The following is a 23009-nucleotide window of genomic DNA, read 5'->3' as shown; positions in this document are numbered from 1 at the left end:
GACTCGACTTGACTCAAATCAAAACTATAAAAGTGAGATTGACTTGTGACTCGGAACCTTGTGATTTGGTTACAACCCCGACTCAAGCAGACTTTGCCTATATGCTTCCCTTACTCGAGTGGCGATTTTTTAAGTCCGCCTAAGATATTACACTTCTATATCTCAATTTCAAAGTGGAAGAAGTTATTCATCAACATCAAGTTTTAAATTGATTTTTAAACTTGAAACGTATTTATCTGCATGCTGTTCCATATAGAGTTATTAGACATCTTTTAACTTATCTTATGTCACAATTCGGCAAGTGTTGTGTGAAAATGTTTAAAAGCAGCCTGCAACTGGTTTAGGAACAGTTATATGTGAAAACGACAAACCCAACCCTAGTTATGATTGAGTAGAAATTTACAGAACCGCTTCTATCCATACTTCAGAGTATTATTTTGAAGTAGCGACTAAGAAAAACCACAGCAAGGTTCACGTACCGACTGACAACACCACGAAAAGTCGAACAACAACTCCCGGGTAATATCCGATGCTGGCGTTCTTCCAGCTAACTAAAGTCTTTATGTTCCCGTGGAAGGCTTCTACCATTTCCAACCTGTAAGGAAACAGGCAAAATATGGTGCGTCTATCAATAGTCTTTTACAGACGAACATACTCGTTCATCTCCTCGCCAAAGATGTATTGCAGCATTCCGCGACCCTTTTCAGCTTGGAGAGCCTGTCTCGTGTGGTCTTCGGGCTCGATGCTCTGTTATCAATGCAATGGGAGCTCATGAACGGGCAGCAACGCAGAGACAAGAATATTTTAAATTTTACCTAATTAGTTACAATAGCTATACAGTTTTCGTCAAAGCAGATTAGAATTAGCATTGTAACTACGCCTTTTCTTTCAAATATACTCAGAATCTTAGTTACACAGTCTTTGTCACAATAGATTAGGATTGCAACGATGCATTTTATTTCAAACATGATTAGAATTCGAATTGCAACTGTACAGTTTTTGTCAAATTAGATTAGAATTGGAATTGTAGCTATACATTTTCTTTCAAATATAATTGGAATTGGAGTTGTAACAATACAATTTTCTTCAAATTAGATTAAAATCAGAATTGTAATGACGCATTTTCTTTAAAGTATGATTAGAATTAGAATTGTAGCTATACAGGTTTTGCCAAAGTAGATCAGAGTTGCAATTGTAACTATATTGTTTTCGTCAAATTAGAATTTACATTAGAATTACAACTAAGCATTTTCTTTCAAATATGATTAGAACTAGAACTGTAATCATACAGTTTTTGTCAAATTAGATTAGGATTACAATTGTAACGATGTATTTTTTTTCAAATTAGATTAGAAATAGGATTGTAACGATGCATGCAAATATTACTAGAATTAGAATTTTACCAATACCCGGTACAGTTTTTGTCGATAATTAGATTAAAATTAAAATTATAACGATGCATTTTCTTTCAAATATGATTAGAATTGTAGCTAGTTATCGTCAAATCTAATTTGAATTACAATTGTAGCAACACATTTTTTTCATATTATTTAGCTGGTATACTGATTGGGGTGGCAAAAAAGATACATATTTCCAACAATCCAACATAGCAAACAAATACTCACGGCAGTCGATGTCACTTTAAACACGTCGTGGAAATGCCTCGGCAGCTTGCGTTCTCCCTTATCCGCACCTATTCGTGTCACTTTCATTTTTCTCAACACTTGCTGTTGGCTGAAACATCAACATGGCAACGATATTTCGGGTAAATAAAGCATTTTTATAGAACTTGAGACTCAGGAACTTATGCGAAGTACTCGATTTTCGAAATCCACAACTAGAACTAGAACTACTCTCTTTTTTAAATTCGCAACTAGAACTAGCACTAACGAACCTTTTCGAACATGTTAATAATTGATTTTACGGGAATTGGATAGGTTCGGTACAAGATAGGAGCAGTACAAGTTTGAAATAGGAGGGTTTCGATAAAATCAACCCAGTGATCAACTCCAAGTCCAGTAGTTGAGATCTACTTTGATGCTGGTGACGTCATGTTTTGAGATACGATTGTTGATACTTAATGTTCTTTCCAATTCTCTACTAGTTGCTGACGATCGCCCCTGACGAGTGTCAGCCGAAAATATCTGTGTGCATTTCAATATGAATACATTATTCAATTGTACATTGAAGTTCTGTACATCCAAGAAGCTCTTTCAATTACAAGTATGAGTAGCCATTCGCAAGACATGTAAAAACTAGTTGATTAACACGAGGGGTCACAAGCTGTTAGATGTTCATCTGAGGTGGCTACTCTCAATTTGCAAGAGGCATTTTCGCATCTAAAGCCAATTCACTTAATGACACTACAAATCGATGAAATCTCAAAACTATATTCAGGTACGATTTTATGTGGATCTAGTAACAACTTCTCTAGTAAACCTATCCAAAAAATTACTATCAATGATAAAAACTGCCCTTCCACTAGCAGCCCCCAGCAGAGGCCGGAAAGATCGCTTAATGGGTTTATCGCCAAAATCACCTTCGAAAACAACAGAACACTATATCCGTATTGAAATAAACCAGAATATTTGAGGCTGACAGTTGTCTGGAAGAAACGTCAGTAACTAGCAGAGTATTCAAAAGCATTTTGGACATCAACACTCACATCAGCAATTATCACATCATAATTTTTATGCCTGTGAAATCATATTAGGTGATACAAGTGTTGATATGCACAGTTCTTCTGAAATCCCTACTGGTTGCGGGCGAAAATATTCAAGTTTATTTCAATACGAACGTATTATTCAATTCTATACTGAAGTTTAATTCCTCCAACAAGACTCTTTTTTTCGTACTTTGGACGCTGATGATGAAGATGATTTTAGGTATAGACCAATTACTGGTCAGCAACCTTTAATAATCAAAGTCACAATATGGCATTCTCTATTGGGGTGTTAACAGCCTACCCTACTCAGTAAATTATCACCAACCAATCATGCATACTAACATGATTTTTTCTCGAAATGTCCGAATATTGGCCTGCGCCCTCGTGCTGCCTTCAGTTCCACTTTTGAGGGACCCGTACGCACTCGGTTCGAGATATCGCGAAACTTTTGTCGCCGATTCCAGATCACTTGTCTCAGCGTCGAATTCGGAAGAATAAAGGCTTGAACGCAGGTCGCTCACGGAAGAAAACATCTGATACTGTCCGGCGCTGGGTTGCATGTTCCGTTTCTTGGCGGGTGCTGCGTGGCTCAGCGAACAGTGTTCGTTATTATTTGTGTCAAGCTGCAAAAGCAGATTATATCAAAGACTATTGAAGATCATAACTTGAACAGTGTGCCTTACAAGATTGCGTAAAAAAGTTGATCAATATTTCTTACCAGGAAATTGAGCACAATGATGCTAAAGAGGAAAAGTTATGGCATTATAAGTAGGCCTAAGAATCAAAATAAGACGGGATAAGCACAATTCGTCAATTGCAAGCATGTATGAACACTAATTTCTACTTATAAAATATGAATTGTAAAAAGCAGGGTTCTAATGACCCAAGTCATGACTCGTCTCGAGTCACGATTTTTTGGTGACTCGACACGAGACATTCTGCATGACTCAAACCAAGTCATAAGACTTAAGACTATGACAGTCAAGACAGACATTTAATTGTAACTTCGAAGAATAGTAAAGTTACAACATTATTGGTATTTCGTCTATCAGACGCGGTACTTGGAAAATAGAGCCAGAACTGTTAAGAATGAGGAAAATTACTACATTATGAATGCGAGCCACTATTTATCACTCGAGCAGAGTTGACAAAAGTGGCTTGAACCTGATTGAACTAAAAACCAAACAGTAATTCGACCCGGCCCTCTACCAGCAGACTTTGACTTGACTTGGTGGTGAATTGAAAATGACTCGACTTGACTTGAGATAGTACTATAAAAGTACTTGTGACTCGGAACATTGTGACTTGGTTACAAAACCTTGCCAAGGAGTTTTATAACTCAGTTGAACATGCCTTTAACTCAATACTGAACAGTAAACATTATGACTTGGACTCGAGTCTAGCATTATGACTCTGACTCGACCTGTTGGTCCCCGATTTAAACTGGGACTTGACTAGAGTCGAAACTTTAACAGTGAAATTGACTTGGTTACAACCCTGGTGTCTATTATCAATAACGCTCACCTCATGGTAGGAAACTATATCTTCCGCACAATGCTCTTGTACACATTTTTGCGGCGGCTGGTTCACATGCGATACTGGTTCTACTTTCTTCAATAACCGAACGGTTTCCTCGTCAGCTAAGTCAGACGTGAGCTTTACCAAATCTGCGGCTTCCTCGAGGTCGTCGTGTATGTTACGACGGAGCCTTTCGAACGAAATCAAGACGTCGTCCAACGTGGCTCGGCTGTCGTCGCGGCCTCTCTTGAGTAGCGCGGTGATGTGACGCTTCACGTCCGTCGTTTCGTCATCGCTTGCCGAATACTCTGAACAGGCAGATCGGTGTTTAGCAGGGGGATTATTTTTGACGAATCTAAAAATGTAAATTTTTTTTTTTCGAATTTGTAGGGCTGAGATCATAATGCTGAATTGAACAACCCAGGATTGAGAGAACAGGTCGATCGCTATGCATTAAGTAGATAGAGTTCTTATCATTTAGCAAACCTGGACAAACTGCACACTGCGTAAAAATTCCTACGCAGAAATGTAGGTTACGAATATAAGGGCAACTGTGCTACGCATCAAGGTCGGTGAAAAGCTCACCCTTGACTCATCCGCTCAAGCATGATGGTCAACAATAAAAGGCCATCGGCATTCTGCCACCGACAAACATCTGTTGGATAATCGCGCTCGCGCAAAAAATGATTGAGACAACAGATTTCGCGTCGTTGTGCGCTTTGAAGTCGACTTTTAAAAGAATACATCTGTCAACGCTGTGTCAATAAAAAGAGTTCGTGTCCCATCTAAAAATAGTACTTTGAACACTCTCGTTTTCGAAATTTCATGCTGGTGACGTCAAATTTTGTGATACGATTGTTGATATACATTGTTCTTTTCCATTCTCTACTGGTTGCTGACAATTACCCCTGACGAGAGTCAGCCGAAAATATTTGGGTTCCTTTCGATATGAATATACTATACGATTGAAGTTCTGTACCTCCAAGAAGCTATTCAAATATTTCCAACAATGACTATGACAATTGTCTTCTAGGTAACGGTTAACTCAACAATCAGAAAACAAACGAAATATCAGTAGCGTCCGCTTCAATCAACAACCTGACAACTGACAGCAAATAATGCGTTTTCGCACGATGATGCAACAGATTGCCAATTTGGACCACCTTGCCCAATCAAATCATAGCGGGTAACCTTGCACCACCTTAAGCATCCCAATTAATAGTTTTTAATCACATGATCACTTCAGCCAATTTCTTCCCAAAATCGTCTTTGAAACCATCAGATTTGACACTATCATAAAGAGCGGCAAAAACATGGAAAAACTCTTGTGGAGATGTAGAACTTCAAATCCAATTGAACAATATATTCATATTGAAACAAACTTGGATATTTTAGGCTGATATTCGTCAGGGTAATTGTCAGCAATTAGGAGATAATTAAAAAGAACAGTGTGTATTTGAGGAGAATTTTGGGGGTACTGAACTTTAATATCCGTTTTCATAGTATAAATATATTTGTGACATAACTATGGAGGCACAGTGAAAGGCAAAATCACAGGTCCCGCCAAGGTATTGCCGAATAATCCGAACATTCACATGATTCGCAGATATTGTCAGCACTGATTACTGGATGACTTGAAATTGACTCGCAAATTAGCTCCGTGTCACGACTCAATCTACATTTCTCAAGCACCGAGTCAATTCAAGTCGTACAAAAAAATTGATTCAAGTCAAGTCCTTGCTAGAGTCATCTCTGCGTTGCTGCGCACACATATATTACCTTCTTTGCCATTAGGAAAAAACACAAAGGACGACGTTCGCTTGGCGGCCTTTTCGTTTTTACTTCCTGCGACCGAGTTGGCATCGCACAAACTCTCTTTGACGGCCCCCTTCAGGTTGTTTGTGGCTGCTTGCGTCAGCTCCGCAAAGCGAACGATTCTTGCGATGGTCAGTCTGGCAATAGACTTGCAATTAGTAAGGCAACGTAATTGCGGCCTCGCCAAATCCAACTATGTCACTACCATAATAAACGCTGCTGACATGATATTACATAGAGTATAAAGCAGTGGTAGTCAGCATTTCTACCTTGGAAGACAAGAAAATTTACAGGAATATGCATCCACACAAAATTTGTGACAGAGCAAAGATTCGTCACACCTAAGAGTGCAGCTATTAAATCCGATTATCTTGGATTTGTGATTTTTCAAATCATCTACCTAACTTCTCTGATATAATACATAATTAAATGATTCCTATCATTCTAGTAGTGGTCTTCCACCTCTGTTATTTAGGGCGTCCGATGAGATTTCAGTCAAAAATCAAAATTAACCCAAATTGTAATCACGACAAATGTATTCAACTCAAAATCAGAAATTGTAAACTTTAACTTTTGTTAAATAGATCCAACATTTTCTACCACAGTAACTCCGCTTCCACTGGTTGAAATTGAGCAAAAATTGTTGCGCAGCGTTTGTTTTAATTAACCTAACAATTTTACAAAGTAGCAAGTAATATTTTAAAAAAGTCATTTCTGAACAGCCCTAATATTCATAGTGAAATGAACCTGAACATTTTCAGCTGGCACTCGCCACGGGGCAATCGTCAGCAACTAGTAGAGAATTGGAAAGAACATTGTATATCTACAATCGTATCACAAAGTATGACGTAGCCTGAATGAGATTTTGAATAATCGGGGCGAAGAGAGCACAAGCTCAATGCACTACATTTAGATGGTACACAAACTCCTGTAGGCTTACACCTGGTTGGCATAATCCGATAAAAGTCGACTTCAAGGCACACAAATGAAATTGTTTGCTACCTTTCACAACAAAAGGAAATCTGTAGTTTGAAAACAGGATTATCCAATGGCAGAATTTATGGCATTTGCCAGTTCTGAAACAAGCTTCAGGGATAATAAATGTAGAAGCATGCTGTTTTATGCGGTCCTGTGTTGTTTTTCCCCGCGTAGCCACAATCACAATGGCAATCATATCTATAAACTTCATTACTTTGTTGAAGTGCAGGAAGAACGTTTTTATGCGATGCAGGGAGCAGTTAGAATGTCGTAATAATACAACGATGAAGAATTTTAAGACCAAATAGCATTGCATTGCTTGGCAATGTGACAGGTAAACCCACCTTGCGACATCAGCCAGCTCAATCATGTACCATTGCGCCATACAACTTTTCTCCACCGCCTGAGAAATATCTCTCTGAGCCATTGCTTTGAACGCGACTTCATTGAGAAACGCGTCGATGATACATTGAAAAGATTCTTCCCACGTCGTGGATTCGTTGACGGGCTTACCGGAACCTTGAGACTGAAATTTTAGATTGAAATTATGTAGAGATGGAAGCGGAATGGATGGATCATTGAGCAGGGTTATTACAACCCAGCCAAATTGTGTGTGCGGCATTTTAGGCCACCTAACAATTTCATCATTGAATCCACGGAATTCGGAAAAATTTTTTTAACTGCCCTACTAACTGCGTTTGTAAAACTTGTGGGACATTTAATTCAGAAAAAGAAACTGAGAAATATGCTGGGCGTAGCACGTTAAATTCTGGAATTGACAACATGTGTAGGACACAAAAAAGGAAAGCTTACAATTACGCTGATAGCTGAGTCGATTTTCTTGAGAAGTCTCGCAGACAACATCTGTTCATCGACAGGAAGTTCCCAAGGCGCTTCTAAAACCTCAATGCAATCCAGGACGGCGCCGCAAGAGTTTTTCTGTAACAAAATATACATTTCTGCATGGGAAACACTTCACTGGAGCTAACATGAGCCTATTTATCGCAGATATTTGTGACTAATACTACCATAGTCGTAATGACTCCAGTGTCGATTTTTCTGGTGACTCGACTTGACTCGAGTCATTTTTTCAAATGCTTAAAATGACTAGAGTCTAGTAAATCGACTCAAGACTAGGGCGGTCATGACACACATTTCATTGTAACTTTGAAGAATAGTAAAGTCATTACATGATTGGTATTTTGTCTATAAGTCCTGATACATGGAAAATAGGGCCAGAAACTGTTAGGACTGAGGAAAATTATGATATTATGAATGCGAGTCATTCTATATCACTCGAGCAGAGTTTAAAATGTGGATTGAACCTGATTGAACTCAAAACTGAACAGTGACACAATGACTTGGACTCCGACTCAAGTCATAACAATATGACTCAGACTCGACCGTTTACTCACTGACTCGGACTTGACTCGCTGGTGGAATGAAAATGACTCGACTCGAGTCAAGTCAAAACTATAAAGTCAGATTGACTTGCCACTCGGAACCTTGCGACTTGGTTACAATCCTGAATACTACATTGTCCAAAAGAAGTGGGAAAAATTCAATATCTGAGAGGAGACAAGTCAAGTAGTAAGGAACCACTGATTATGACATCACAACAGCATGAAAGATGTAAAAAGTTCAAATATGTACCTTTTATGCAACCACAAAGAATACATTGTCATCTCTACATCACAATGAAGGTCATTTATTACTTTACAGACAATAGCAGAGCTATAAAAGCGTCAACCATGTTTTGTGACTTAAAATTAGAAAAATATTCGTCGCCATGAATTGATAGCGAAAATACTCGCCTTCATGAAATCGAGGATTAAATCGATGAAAGTCGGAGTCTGCTTCGAATCCTTGGATATCTTGTCGGCTTCGTCACGCTCAGATCCTTGCTTCTCCAGCAAAGCGGCCATCGTCACGTCCTTGTCGGAGACAAGCTCGAGACCTTGTAACATCGCTCCTAATGGTAAAATTAGTGATATATATGCGGGTGTGGTTCCTAACGTGGGTGATTTTGAGAAACAAGGGGGAGAAAGTGGCGGTTGTAATGAACGAGTCATGACTAGACTCAAATCTAACTTGAGTCACCATTTTTGGGTGAGTCAACTTGACTCAAGTCAATTGTTTTATCGACTCGACTTGTACTCGAGTCATTGTATATGACTCGAACCAAGTCACATGAATCAAGACTAGGACGGCAAAGACAGACATTTTATTGCTACTTTGAAGAATAGGAAAGTCACCAAGGCTTCATTGGCATTTGGTCTATTTACTAGGGATGGTGTGAACCTCTGAAAGGTTCGGGTTCGTGTGAACGCGAACCTTTTTGAAAGGTTCTGTGTGAACACGAACGTGAACCTCGTGATGTCATATTGCTAATTCCAACCCTATCTTTCAATGGAGTGATAGCCTATATTAAAGTACACGATACCTAGTGAAGACTCGGGCCACATAATATCGCATTGTTGAAGTACATATTGGCGTTTTAAACGTCGCTAAGTGTATCAACCGCGGTTATCAAAGGATATAATAATCTCATAAAATCAATACATTCCGTCGCTTTGCCAACAATTTCGACGAGGACTTACCAGGGGATATAAGCTTACGCCTTAATGGTCTTAGCCAGACCAGACAATGTATTCGGAGTCTGAGTATTGCTACATTGATATTGAGCAGAGTGTAAAACGGGTTTCTATACTTGCTACCGATACCGCAAACAACAAGTTATATAGCAGTAGCCAGCACCTTAATCGCACGGATTCGGTTTTAATGATACAGTAAAGATATGAAATCGAGATTGACCCCGTACGCCCGCTCGATTTTATACATCAGAAAACGATATCAATGTCATAGATTGGTTGAATATGCATCATTCGCTGACTACGTATATCGCTCGTGATGTTGTGTGATTGCGGGTCAAACTCACAGCAGAGAGTCACTAAATATTCACGAACGGAAAGCTGGATATGTCGAGAAATTTTTGGTAACAAAAAAGCAAGTAAAACTTTTAAGGTTGTCAGGGTGCATGCTCATTGGGTGTTGATTTTTTATGCTGCCAGCTCCATACACAGAGTGACCCGCAGTTGAAATGCAATAAATTTGAACCAAAGATCTTATAATGAAGTGCAAATTACAATTTACCAAAAAGGTTCACAGTGCAGAACCTACCAAGCTTCTGTTGTGAACGCGAACCTCTAAATTTCCGAGGTTCACACACAGAACGCGAACGTGAACCTCACGTTCACACCATCCCTACTATTTACTGTTAGGCCTACTTGTAAACGTGACCAGAAACTGTTAAAAGTAAGGAAAAATACCATATCATGAATTTGCAGCATTCGATATCACCAACATAGTTGGAAAACCGTGGGTTTATCAAGACTTTTACTCGAAAATGTGCAGTCAACTCAATGACTCGGACTTGAGTCACAACATTATGACTCGGACACGACCCTCTACTCACTGACTTGAGCTTGACTCGCTGGTGAATTGAAAATGACTTGACTTGACTCGAGTCAAAACTGTAAAAGCGAGATTAACTAAAAAGCTACCGACTAAAAACTGCTAATACGAATTACTCAATTTTAAATGAAGCGAGAATCATCGTTACATAGGGAAGGAGTAGCAAGTTTGGATTGGGAGAGGTTTTGACTAGGGCTCGGCACAATGGTTCCAATCGAATAGTGGTTGCTGATGTTTTCAAGTATTGAAACTACACGCTCCATGCACCTAACAGTTAATTTTAGTTCCTATACTATATTCCACTGTGGGAGCTTTGATCATAAGGTAGTGTGCGAAAAATCGCAAACAAAGCTACAAATAACCTTTCAGTGGTATACAACTGCCATTATTTTCTTGTGGTGGCATAAAAGGTCCATATTTGAAACTGTCCACATCTTGAATACTGCTATGAGGTCATAATGACCGATACTTGAATACCCGACTCGACGCATAATACTTAATTCAAAATCGAATCACTCAGTTACTCAATTTCGTGGCTATGCCACTAATAGTAGTGATGACTCTGACCAAGCAAAGTCTGCAAGAACATCACACAACAGAATGCCGGCATCGCAATTCACGCCAAATGGCGAAAATTTAAACTAAAACTACTCAATTTTCAAAATTTGCAACTACAACTAAAACCGCTCTAAAAAACATTAGTTAGTTGACTGACAACTAACGAGACTGGTAATTTGTCTTTTTTCACTGACGACTTCTTTGTATAGTGTCAGGCAATGCAACTACCTTGGCACTGTATGTCGTTGAGGCATTTCATCATGGTCCGGAAGTGCGACAACCTTTCAGCCGAATTCAACGTGACGGCGTTTTCTCCTGCACCGCTGTCATTGTAACTTTCCTCCGAGTCCAAGTTGCCAGGCTCTGACGAATTCTGAAAGTGCTGCTGCAGCGGGTTGTCGTGTTTGAGATGCGCTGGTCGCAAGTCCGGAGTCAGCAGTAACGTTTTGGTGCTTTTCACCACGACGTCGATGATTTCCTGATAAAATCTCGGCCTTTTCTTTCCTAGAGTGAAAACACAGATAAACTATTCAATTGAATACTATATTCATATTGAAATAAAACCGAATATTTTCGGCTGACACTCGTCAGGGGTAATCGTCAGCAACTATTAGAGAATTGGAAAGAACATTGTATATCAACAATCGTATCACGAAATACGACGTCACCAGCATGAAATTTCGAATGAGAGAGCGTTCAATGTACTATATTTAGGTGGTACACGAACTATAAACTATTCAATGCCACGTGTAGCTGAAACCAGAAAATATACTAATAGGCAAGTAAAAATGTTTCATATACTCTCAGCATATCTAATCAAACACTAGGCATGGTGACAGTGGAAGTACTACAATGGAGACATTCCATGTCATTCTACCTAGTTATGGGTGAAGTAGCAGAGTTGAATTGACTCGAGTGATTTTTTGCAGATGCAAGATTTGACTCGAATTGAGTCAAGTCAATTTTGGTATTGACTCGACTTGTACTGGAGTCATTGTGCACGACTCGAACCAAGTCATATGACTCGAGACTAGAAAAGCCAAGACGGACATTTCATTGTAACTTCTAAGAATAGTAAAGTTACCACATGATTGGTATTTCGTCTATCAGGACTGATGCTCGGAAAATAGGGCCAGAACTGTTGAGTCTGAGGAAAATTACGATATTATGAGTGCAAAGCATTCTATATCACTCTAGCAGAGTTGAACAATAAAAGTGAAATCGACATGCGACTCGGAATCTTGTGACTACCTTAGTATCATTTGTTCAAGTTGGATACCGTACCTAAAGTGACGATATCTATGCAGGAAGAAGGAGTTCCTTCATTGAAGAGGACTCTTGGACTCTTCAACATACAAAGGAATAATAAATTCATATTGATATCAACATGAAAATTTTCATCAGGACTAATTGTCAGCATCGAAAAGGAAGTTCAAAGAAACTTTGTATATCAATGATCAGCCAAAAATATCAGGGTTTATCTTTATTGTAATAAGCATATTAGTCAATTCTACATTGAAGTTCCTTCATAGTCCTGAGATATTCCATTCGTATAAAATGCAGTAAAACATCTCACCACTGAAAGCTGCAGTTTCACCTTGCCCCTCTGAGCAGACGCCCGATCTCCAAACCGTCGGCAGGCATTCGCTAAATCTCATACGAAGAGTCAGATCATTGCCACCTTGGCAAGGTCTGTGCAAGTCTGTTGATGTACACACCTGGGAAATTCAATATCAATTACACATTTGCTATATGCGGTTCTATTGCAGTTTCCGTTCAAAACCAATAACTCCATTGTGATTCCTCGGTTTCTTTTGGAAGAACTGTGGCTTTACCGTTTCCTAACCCCTATTATACTGCCAAATGTCGCTTAATCGTGACATTGAAATGTAACAAGATTAATTTCGAATGAATTTCAGGTTTTTTCATAAAATTTTGCTTCACTCTTCAAAACTGTCAAATACGACCTCAATGGGATGCGAATCCACCAAGTAATATATCGTTGGATTAAAAATTTCAACGCCTAACCAACTACGCCACGGAGCTAGACGAGAAAAGAGAAAGCAACCAATCGTATATTGTTCTGTAAAAGTTCTGTACCTCCAAAACGCTATTCTGATAGATATAAGGGTAATATATTTGATGGTGGACCTGATAGTGAACAGGGATCTGAGGTTTCGAAGTGAGGACCACTGTATTAAGTCACCTTGCAAGTGGCTTCGTGCTCTGTCCTTATAGCGTTCTTATCCTTGGCCAAAACGATGGACAGGCTGACGCAATCGTCTGCACAAGCCTGCATGGATTTCATCGCCTTTTCGTGACTGCGCCACCATTCAAAACTAAGCGGCTTTAACTTGGTGTCTTTCTCTTTGCCTGATATGTGGCAACTGCAAAATAAAGCCGAATATCAAACGAGACCGGGGTTGTAACAAGTCACAAGGTTCCTAGTCATAAGACAATCTCACTTTTATAGTTTTGATTCGAATCCAGTCGAGTCCGAGTCCAAGTGATTGTGTTGACTGTTCAATTTCGACAGAAAGTTTTGTATAACACACTTTTTACATTGGTGCTTGGTGATATCGAATGTTTCACATTCATAATTTATTAACTTTTTCTTGCTTTTAACAGTTTCTGGTCGCATTTTAAAGTAGAGCCTAGTAGTAGTAATAGACGAAATACCAATAATGTGATAATGTTACTATTCTTCGAAATCACAATGAAATGTCTGTCTTGGCCGTCCAAGCCATATGAGTCCGAGTCATGTGCAATGACTCGAATACAAGTCAATACACAGACTGACTCAAGTAGAGTCAGGTCATTTTCAGTATATTACTCGAGTCAAGTCAAGTCAATAGAACGATTGACTCAAGTCGAGTCGAGTCATTTTCCGTATTTTGAAAAAATGACTCGAGTTGAGTCACAAAAGAATTGCAACTCGAGTCGAGTCATGACTAGGGTTAGTCATTACATTATTACAACGCTGCGTGACACCATCAGTAAACACAATCTAAACATCAATATTACGTGTATCCTTGAAGATGCAACACGGGTTGAAGCCGCGAAGCGTGTACATGACAGCAAACTCCACTCGACAGACTTGAGCAATCCGAGCACACGTCGATATCTTTCTCTTGATTGTCAACTTGAGGTTTGCAGTTGCGACGCAATTTTCTAACGGCTAAAAAAAAGTTTAACAACTACGAAATTTCAGCTTCTTCAATCTATATTAGAGTTAAAATTATAGCTGCACAGTTTTTTTTCACAATGGAATAGAATTAGATTTACTGGTGTCACAAAAATTTCCAACGAACCTTTTCGGCCAGGAGTGGTCTCAGAGCTCGATACTCTGTTATCAATGTAATTAGGAGCTCATAAACGACAAGCTAAGCTTGACAGTCAATACTTGTCAATACTCAGCTTTTAGATTCAAAAATAAAATACCAGAACGCAAATGAATAAGTGCAGAGACCATGGCGTGAATCGTCAATGCGTGTTTCATAGTAACAGTTGAAGAGCTTCTTGTAGGTACAGAACTTCAATACACAATTAAATAGTATATTCATATTGAAATGAACCCGAATATTTCCGGCTGACACTCGTCAAGAATAATCGTCAGCAACTAGTAGAGCACAACAATTGAATCACAAAGTAGGACTTCATTACAAAATCATATGTTAAAACCACAGTACATACTTGGCCGTCCCGACAATCCGAGCAAATCCAGAAGAACTATTTGTTCATTGTCGTTAACAGTTGCTTCTTCGACATCCCCAGGAATATCAATAGCAGTATGGAGTGACAGGCCAGAATCAGTCAGATCAGCAGGATTCTGAAATAAAGCAACGCAATCAGCAACCATTTTGGTAATTGTAATCTGAAGGGCGATAAAGAAAGCAAAAAGTTGTCAAAATTATAGAGGATAAGAAATTGTCAAAATTGGTTATAAAAATTACACCGCCCTGGTGTCGTAGAGGTTGCACTCTCCGCGAATTTCTAATTTTGAATTTTTTACATCTTTTCGCCCGCCAGTTCTTTACAGTATTGTAAATGGTGCGTCGAAATAATATTGATTGAAGTTATTATCAAATTTAGGGGTGGCCAACCTAAGGCCATAGAACAGGGGTTCTCAACCCGCGGCCCGCAGACGGTTATTCTGCGGCCCGCGAGATCTTCCAATATGATCTTTACTTCTTTGACTGTTGTGATAATCCTGATGGGAGATTAAGGAATAACAACATGCAACCAAGTGAACAATAACAATAGGCCCAGCTGAAGTTGCATCATCATTAGAGCTAGTTTTTGCCACTTATTTAACAGCTTCCAAAGGCTCTCTAAATACTCAGAATAAATGTAGTATGTTTCAAGCTGTTTGGAGAAATTTTATATCGCAACTTTTTGCAACTTTTTCTATTGTTTCAAGCAACGTTTTTGTGCATATTTCATCAAGCGTTGCGCAAAATGTAAAAGAATGATTTAAAGAACATGCTATAAAACTAATTCTAGTATGGTACTCCCTCTGACTTGCTCACCGAAGAGCTATGTGATGGATAAACTGCATCTCAATGTTATCTATGACGTAATGGTGTGCCAGCAAAGCACGACAATGTCTGAGCAATGTGTAAATAGATAACTCAACAATTTTATGAGGTAAACAGTAAAATTTGAAAAATATTTTAACAATTTTTTTTTATAATGAATTCAAAATTTTAAAACTCTTCTAGCTTCACATCGTACCGGTTGGAATTGAGCCAAATTTGGTGTGTGACGTTTTTGTTAGCTAATCTAACAATTTCATCAAATGGCCCTGAATAACTGAAAAAAAATTATTTTTGTACAACCTTAACGATCACTGATATCGAACGATTGTGCAATATCCGAACCACTGATAAACAACCACTTACTTCGTTAAATTTCGCGAGCGCATTCTCATAGCATCTCATTATCTTCAAAGGAAGCAGATAGCGGATGGCGGGAGGCTTTTGCTGCGTTCCAACTTGAATGTGACAATTCGAACATGTGCTGCCATAAAATTTATCACCAGTTAGCACAGGGGTCGCCAACTCAAAACGGGTCGCGGGCCAATTTTCAAATTTCGTAGAGGCCGCGGGCCGCATGAATTCGATATCGATCTAAAATAGGCAACCACGTTCTAAAACTCTACGTCAGTACGACGCTGAGCTATTTTTAACTGTGAGCTGTGCACGATACGTGGAAACGCTTTTCAGCGACTAAGGAGTCGATATTGGGACTAGGGAGATCCGTTACTAGCTGACATACCATCTCCACGTAAAGTTTGATCTTGTGGGAAAGCCCTAAGCCAGTGGTTCTCTAACTTTTTTAGACACGCCCCCCTTTATGATACTGAAAAATCGTCATATCACAAAATGCAACCAGGAAGCTAGCAATCCCAACGGCTAGTTTGATGGCATGGAAGGTTGTGATTGATGATGAGAGAGCTCTATAAGATGAATTCCGGCCTATACACAGAGCAATAACGATGAATTAGAGGTAAATCGCGCGATGCGCGAAAAAATTTTCAGTTGAGCGCAGCTCCGCCTCCCCTTCTGATGCTTTCGCGTTCCCCAGTTTGCACACCACTGCCCTGAGCCGTTTTCTATGCGTCTTGGTCTTGGCGGTGTTTGGGCCATTGCAAGTCAAGTCAATATGCCCATTCATATCAGCTGATTCTCCCTCGATGGAATGCTGTTGCCATCACCAGAGCCGTTTTGGCTAGTGACGAATAGTGATGTTGGGCACAGGAGAATAGCTTATTTTGAAACAACACAAAACAAGTTGAGACTGTAGTCAATTTTAGCATTTCAAATTGGTTTTCTTAGTTTTTTTCTGAGATCTCAAATCAGGTCGCGGGCCGCAGAATATGACTTGGCGGGCCGCATGCGGCCCGCGGGCCGCGTGTTGGAGACCCCTGAGTTAGCACATCAACTGTTTAACCGTTCCTAGAATACCTGTGCGGTGGAGTCACCGAGAGAGCTTCGGATAGGCTTTCGGTCGTCTTTTTCAAATCCGGGGCTCCTTTACATTTGCAGTATCCTTGGTCGAAATGTGCGGTACGATTTCCATGGTCGTCGCAACATTTGAATGTTGGATACTGAGAACGGTTGCCAGAAATAGGGCATTAATGAAGGCTAAAACTTAAAGAAAAATGATGCTTCATATATGAGTAACAGAGTTGTAATGACTCGAGTCACGATATTTTGGTGACTCGACTTGACTCGAGTCATGTCTCAAATGCGTAAAAGGACTCGATTCGACTTGAGTCAATTTGTGAACATGACTCAAGCCAAGTCATATGACTCGAGACTAGGATGACAAAGACATTTCCTTGTAACTTCGAAGAAAAGTAATGTCACCACGTGATTGGTATTTCGTCTATCAGTTCTGATACTTGGCAAATAGGACCAGAAACTGTTGGGACTGAGGAAAAGTACTATGTTAGGATTGCGAGCTATTCTATATCGCTCGAGCAGAGTAAATAATTTGAATTGAACCGGAACAACCTAAAAGCTGAACAGTGAACACAATGACTCAAACTCGACCCTCTAGTCACTGACTTGGACTCGGTGGTCAATTGAAAATGACTCGACTTGACTCGAGTCAAAATTATAAAAGTAAATTGACTTGTGACTCGGAACCCTGTGACTTGGTTACTACCCTGCTGTAAAGACACCTTGCAATACGTGCGCTTGATATTGAAAATTTTAAAAAATAAGATTTTGTGGGTCTGACATCATGGTTCGATGGTGGTCAATGGAAATCACTGGTTTAAAAATATGTGAACTTATAGTAATATATGAGCTTGAGTGTAATTAGATTTGGTAGTAATTTCCCTGTCGGTACGTCAAATATCTTACAATTTTATATTTCAATTTCAAATTGGAAGAAGCTGGACACTTGACCATTAATTTGAGAATCATTAAATTTCAAATTGAATTAGCTAAAATGAAACATATTGCTTGTCGTCTGAGAATGGTCAATATATTTAATTACTGTCTTTTGACATTGGATTTTGACGTCTTAGACATATTTAATATCAAATATGAAGGCATCTATGACATCGTATGAACGACAGCTATTCACAGAAAGAAACCGCAAAGGCCTAGCATAATTAGAATGGAATGTATAGCTGTGTAGATAAGGCAATCATATTGCTTTCAGGTTTATGTAGATTTCAGTGAATTCTTAAAAGAAAATTGTGATACAGCCGATAATTTAAAGACTCACTTTGCAAACGTCACAGATCTCGTCAAACATTCCTTTGATGTTGTCAGGGTGTTGAAATTTAGCGATAAGAGGAGTCTTGGCGTCCGGGTGAGTTAGCCTTCCCCGTGCGTTGACAGACTGGTAATATTTCAAGGTCGAAGTCTGGCTTGCCTCTGCTTCGCTGCGCATGTCGTATTCTCTGCCGCTCCTGTCGTTGTTCTGATGTGAGCAGAAATACAAATCACAAAGGGTAGGCTGTAATAACTCGAGTCATGACTGGACTCGAGTAGCAATTTCTTGGTGACTCGACTTGACTCGAGTCATTTTCACAAAACACGGAAGACGACTCGACTCGAGTCAATCTGTGTATTGACTCGACTTGTACTCAAGTCATGGTGTATGGCTCGGACCAAGTCATATGACTCCAGAGTCCTACGGCTAAGACAGACATTTCATCGTAATTTCGAAGAATAGTAAAGTTACCACACTGTAGGTATTTCGTCTATTATTAACCTACTGGTCGAAAATGCGACTGAAACTGTTATAAGCAAGAAAAATTTGTATATTATGAATGTGAAGCATTCGATACCACCAAGCAGTGTTGCGAAAAAGTGGGATTGACAAGAAACTAGCCTGAAACCGAACAGGTAATGCAATGATTTGGACTTGGAGTTGACTCCGTGATGAATAGAAAATGACTCGACCCTTACTTGAGTCAAAACTATAAAATTGAGATTGACTTGTCACTCGGAACCTTGGGACTTAGTTACAACCCTGACAGAGATAATTTGGTATTTTTTCAACCATGGCTACTTCATTAAACTTTGTGACAGCACTATCGGTTGATCATAGCTTCACAGGAAATATGGCGGTGCTGAACTTGAAACCGTAAAGCAGGGTTACTTAAGACATGGGGTTAACTTTGCACACTACGCAATAAAACATTTAAATAGTCTTCGATGGAAACGGGTTGCCGCTGGAGGTTCAATAAGAGGTGGATTATTCTCAATACCAGATAAACTTGATCCATCATTGATAAATATTGATGTGCAACAGGTCAGATTTTGTTTCATTTTAGCCGCCGCTTTCATCAACTCTGACCAAATAAGACTCATTTTGGAGGGTTTACAAAAAATAGAGTGAAAAGACATGCAAATAACTACATAGTCTGAAGTTACACCCCACAGCTTATGACACTGTTAATTCAAAAAATATGGTACTCATACATGAGACTGAAGATTTTGCATTAGTTGATTCTAATATATGCTCCATAACCCCAGAAAAACAAAATAAATACTTTCCCTGCACTCTAGTACTTCCTAAATATAACACGAAATTGTGAAAATTATCCAAAGTGACCTCACTTTCCCGCATTGCTTCCATGACTACATTCTTTGCAGTATAATTTAATTGCTCAAAGACTTTCCGCGCGCCACTTGTCAAGAGTTGATGACACAGTAAGAAGCATACAAACACAGAATCAAATGAGCTCATATAATCTACAAGCTAGTGTAGATTTTGATGAAAGCCGAGTCGAAGGTACATAAATGGAGGAAAGAACGTCCTTTCTCTTCTACATTAGCACCAAAGCTAATTACTTTGACCATTTCCAGTTCACACCAACACTTACACTTACCTTATCTCCATAGCTAGATTTGTTGGCATCGAGACGTCTGTAATGTGTGTTGCGCGGTATGAGACCGTAGCATCCCGGTGAATTGCAACAACCGGCAGCTTCTCTCCAACTCTCTTTGGAAGACTTTTGCGTCGCTGACTTATCCTCTGAAGATCGTGAGGCGGTCTCCGACTCTGTATCTGCAAAAAGTGAACGGCAAACAATGAGGTATCTATGATATCTAGTAGGGCTGTCCAAAATTTGTAAAATTTCAAAAATTATGGGTACCTTATTGATAAAAAAACAGCAATCTCTCATCATTTTTGAGAGATTCCAAATTTTGGACAACCCTGATGTCCAGTATAGATGTTCATAAATAGCTTTTTTCTTCAAAGTTTTCTGGCTACTTGACAAAATTATTAGGTTACATAAAAACGATGCACACCAATTTTGGCTCAGTTCCAAACAGCGGAAGAGAAGTTATTATAGTGAAAATGTTGGATTTATTTACTTAAAATAAAAAATAAAATTTGAAATTTTACTGAATACACCGTGAAATTGAAATTGAGATAAATTTGTCTTGCCGTATTTCTTCAGACAACCTAACTAACAATTTCATGTAGAACTTGTACCAAGTGCTAAAATAAACCAGTAATCAATAAAGAACCTACCGCAATTTCTCTGGCACTCTCCTCTCTTCAATAGATAGTAAGCTTTATCCTCAGGCGTGCACGCAGTCTGGTCCTTCGAAGAAATAGATTTATCTGCACGGCCGGCATCGCGGTTAGGCACATATCGAGTGACGCCATCACATTCGTCACATATGTACTGAGAGTTTGGCGGTGGATCGGAAAAAGCGCTCGCGTCTGAATCGTCGGCAGCCCAATATTGCGGATCGTATTTTCGAGTCAAATGCTTAAGTTTTTCGGCGCTGGTTTGCGATCTCACCGGGAATTCGTAGTCTTTTGTCGTAGTCTGAAGAGCGTTCTTTTTTGGTTGTATTTCGTCCTTCTCAACAGACACAGGAGCAGTTTCAACAGCTTTAGAATTCAGCCTCCTCGATGAGGCCGTGTCTGGCTTGCTTTGTCTGCTTTCTTTCGCCTTGCAAGCACAAGAAGGTCGCTTTTCTGAATTCGCGGGCAAGTCACTCGATAAAACGTGAGGTGGCTCAGCCTTTGGTTGCTTCGGCATGGACTTTGGAACTTTACGGCCTTCCACACATTCACATGTATTGCCAATTGGCGTACCACAATTCGGAAAATCATTCCTATCATCATTCCTAGCAGATGTGTTTCCGTGGGGGCCGTACCCGCTCGGAAAAGGCACAGGAAACGTCACATCGTTGGTGAGATTTTTGATGTTTTCTCTCCTATCCGAGGTCCGTACTTGGTTGTACCTTTGAACAATAAATTCATGATGAAATATACATAAAAAAGTTTTCGGCTGACACTCAACGGGGGGTGATTGTCAGCTTCTATACTGGCTCATACCATCGACCTTGAGCGCAATATACTCATCCCCAATCCACCTCTGTGTTCGACAATACTGGTACGTTAATGGTTCTGGGTTTTGTTTGATTTGTTAGTGCGACCAGTAAATCAACTGAAAAGGTGGCGGAGATCTCTGCTCAGAGTGAATTTAGTTCGCTAAAACAACTGTACACTGCACCCAGTTGTCAACTTAACATGAATGTACTGCAAACAAAGCAATCCATATGATATTATGTGCATGTGAAGTTGTGGGTAACATCAAACAGTATCATCTTTTATAGCAGTGGTTCTTAAACTGGAGGGGGGGGCGATTTACCTCCAAATAATGGTGATAGCTCTTTGTATAGTGCGAATTTCATATTTTTCAATTCTCTCATCTGCAGTAATGCATTACATTCCATGCCGTCAAACTATCCATATTGCTATCCTAGCATTATGGTTGCATTCTGTAATATGACGATAAGGGGGGCGCTAATTTTTTTATGAAGGGGGGGCGTGTCTAAAAAAGTTTAAGAACCACTGCTTTGTGGTAAGATGAAGTAATATTTACTATTGTCATTTAATTGTGTAGTTCTCAAGTACAAGGATATTATGTGCGCCGCAAGATACAATACCTAGTTCAGAACATTTTGTTGACAATAAGTCTCTATCTTGCATGGTGGGGGTGTGTTAAGGAAGAATCTGCGATCGGAACGGACGGATATAAATTTTACATGAACTATAGTAAGTCATTGCATGGATGGAAAGATATGCTTCTTTCAGCGTTAGTTTATTTCGAGTGAAAAATTTTGAGATTTGACAAGTTTTGTCGAATTTAAATTCGCAACGAGATGTCAGGGATGCATTGAGCTATTGTTCTACTATGTCACCATATTTCCCTATGCTAACTGCCGAGTGTTTCCACCCCTTCAAAATCCAAATCGTCCCTTTGGGGGCACTGGCGACAGTGTTAAAGGTCTGATGAATAAAGCCGATATGCCTATATTATAATTCTAATCTAATTTGTGAAATGTTTCTACACTCTAATAGAAATGCTTCTTGGAGGTAAAGAACTTCAATATACAATTGAATTGTAGCCTATATTCATATTGAAATGAACCCGAATATTTTCAGCTGACACTCGTCAGGGGTAATCGTCAGCAACTAGTAGAGAATAGGAAATAACATTGTATATCAACAATCGTATCACAAAATACGACGTCACCAGCATGAAATTTCCAATATTTGAACGAGCGTCTTACGAAAATATTCAGGTTCATTTCAATATCAAGATACTTTTCAATTCATGGTTTTCCCGAAAATGTAAGAGAAGAACTGTATCAGTAGTGCGAAATCAGCCAATTGAACTGGATTTTTGTTGTTTTTCTTCTAAATCGGAATTTACTTAAATTTCCAAGTTTTTGCCAATTCAGTACTTCTAATTCCAATCTAATTTTTTTTAAATGTGTAGCTACAATTTTACCTCTAATATTATTTTGAACCGGATTGAACTGAAAACTGAATAATGAACATAACGACTTGGACTCCGACTCGAGTCAAAACACTATTGACTTGACTCGATGGTGAATTGAAAATCACTCAACATGACTCGAGTCAAAGCTATAAAAGTGAGACTGACTCGTGACTCAGAACCTTGCGACTTGATTACCACCCTGGAAATATGACCAAACCAAAG

General features: G+C 39.3%; 1 protein-coding gene across 1 annotated transcript in view; it reads right to left on the bottom strand.

Moving 5' to 3' along the window:
- Positions 1–23009, bottom strand: part of LOC145437943 (uncharacterized) — a 64996-nt gene that overhangs the window by 5128 nt on the left and 36859 nt on the right. The window contains exons 27-45 of the mRNA XM_080315314.1: positions 20516–21240; positions 19866–20044; positions 18251–18448; positions 16975–17117; positions 15910–16027; positions 14702–14837; positions 14033–14186; positions 13215–13395; positions 12585–12726; positions 11237–11512; positions 8791–8948; positions 7790–7915; positions 7321–7502; positions 5963–6135; positions 4190–4491; positions 3008–3288; positions 1626–1734; positions 656–747; positions 480–595 (exon numbers count right to left, since the gene is read on the bottom strand). Coding sequence (XP_080171440.1) covers positions 480–595; positions 656–747; positions 1626–1734; positions 3008–3288; positions 4190–4491; positions 5963–6135; positions 7321–7502; positions 7790–7915; positions 8791–8948; positions 11237–11512; positions 12585–12726; positions 13215–13395; positions 14033–14186; positions 14702–14837; positions 15910–16027; positions 16975–17117; positions 18251–18448; positions 19866–20044; positions 20516–21240 — 3791 coding nt within the window. The remainder of the gene's footprint in view (positions 1–479; positions 596–655; positions 748–1625; positions 1735–3007; positions 3289–4189; positions 4492–5962; positions 6136–7320; positions 7503–7789; positions 7916–8790; positions 8949–11236; positions 11513–12584; positions 12727–13214; positions 13396–14032; positions 14187–14701; positions 14838–15909; positions 16028–16974; positions 17118–18250; positions 18449–19865; positions 20045–20515; positions 21241–23009) is intronic.

The sequence above is a fragment of the Botryllus schlosseri genome, chromosome 4, assembly GCF_051294905.1.
Source record: "Botryllus schlosseri isolate E-star chromosome 4, Bs_hap1, whole genome shotgun sequence".
NCBI lineage: Eukaryota > Metazoa > Chordata > Ascidiacea > Stolidobranchia > Styelidae > Botryllus > Botryllus schlosseri.
This window is presented reverse-complemented; position numbering and strand designations above follow the sequence as displayed.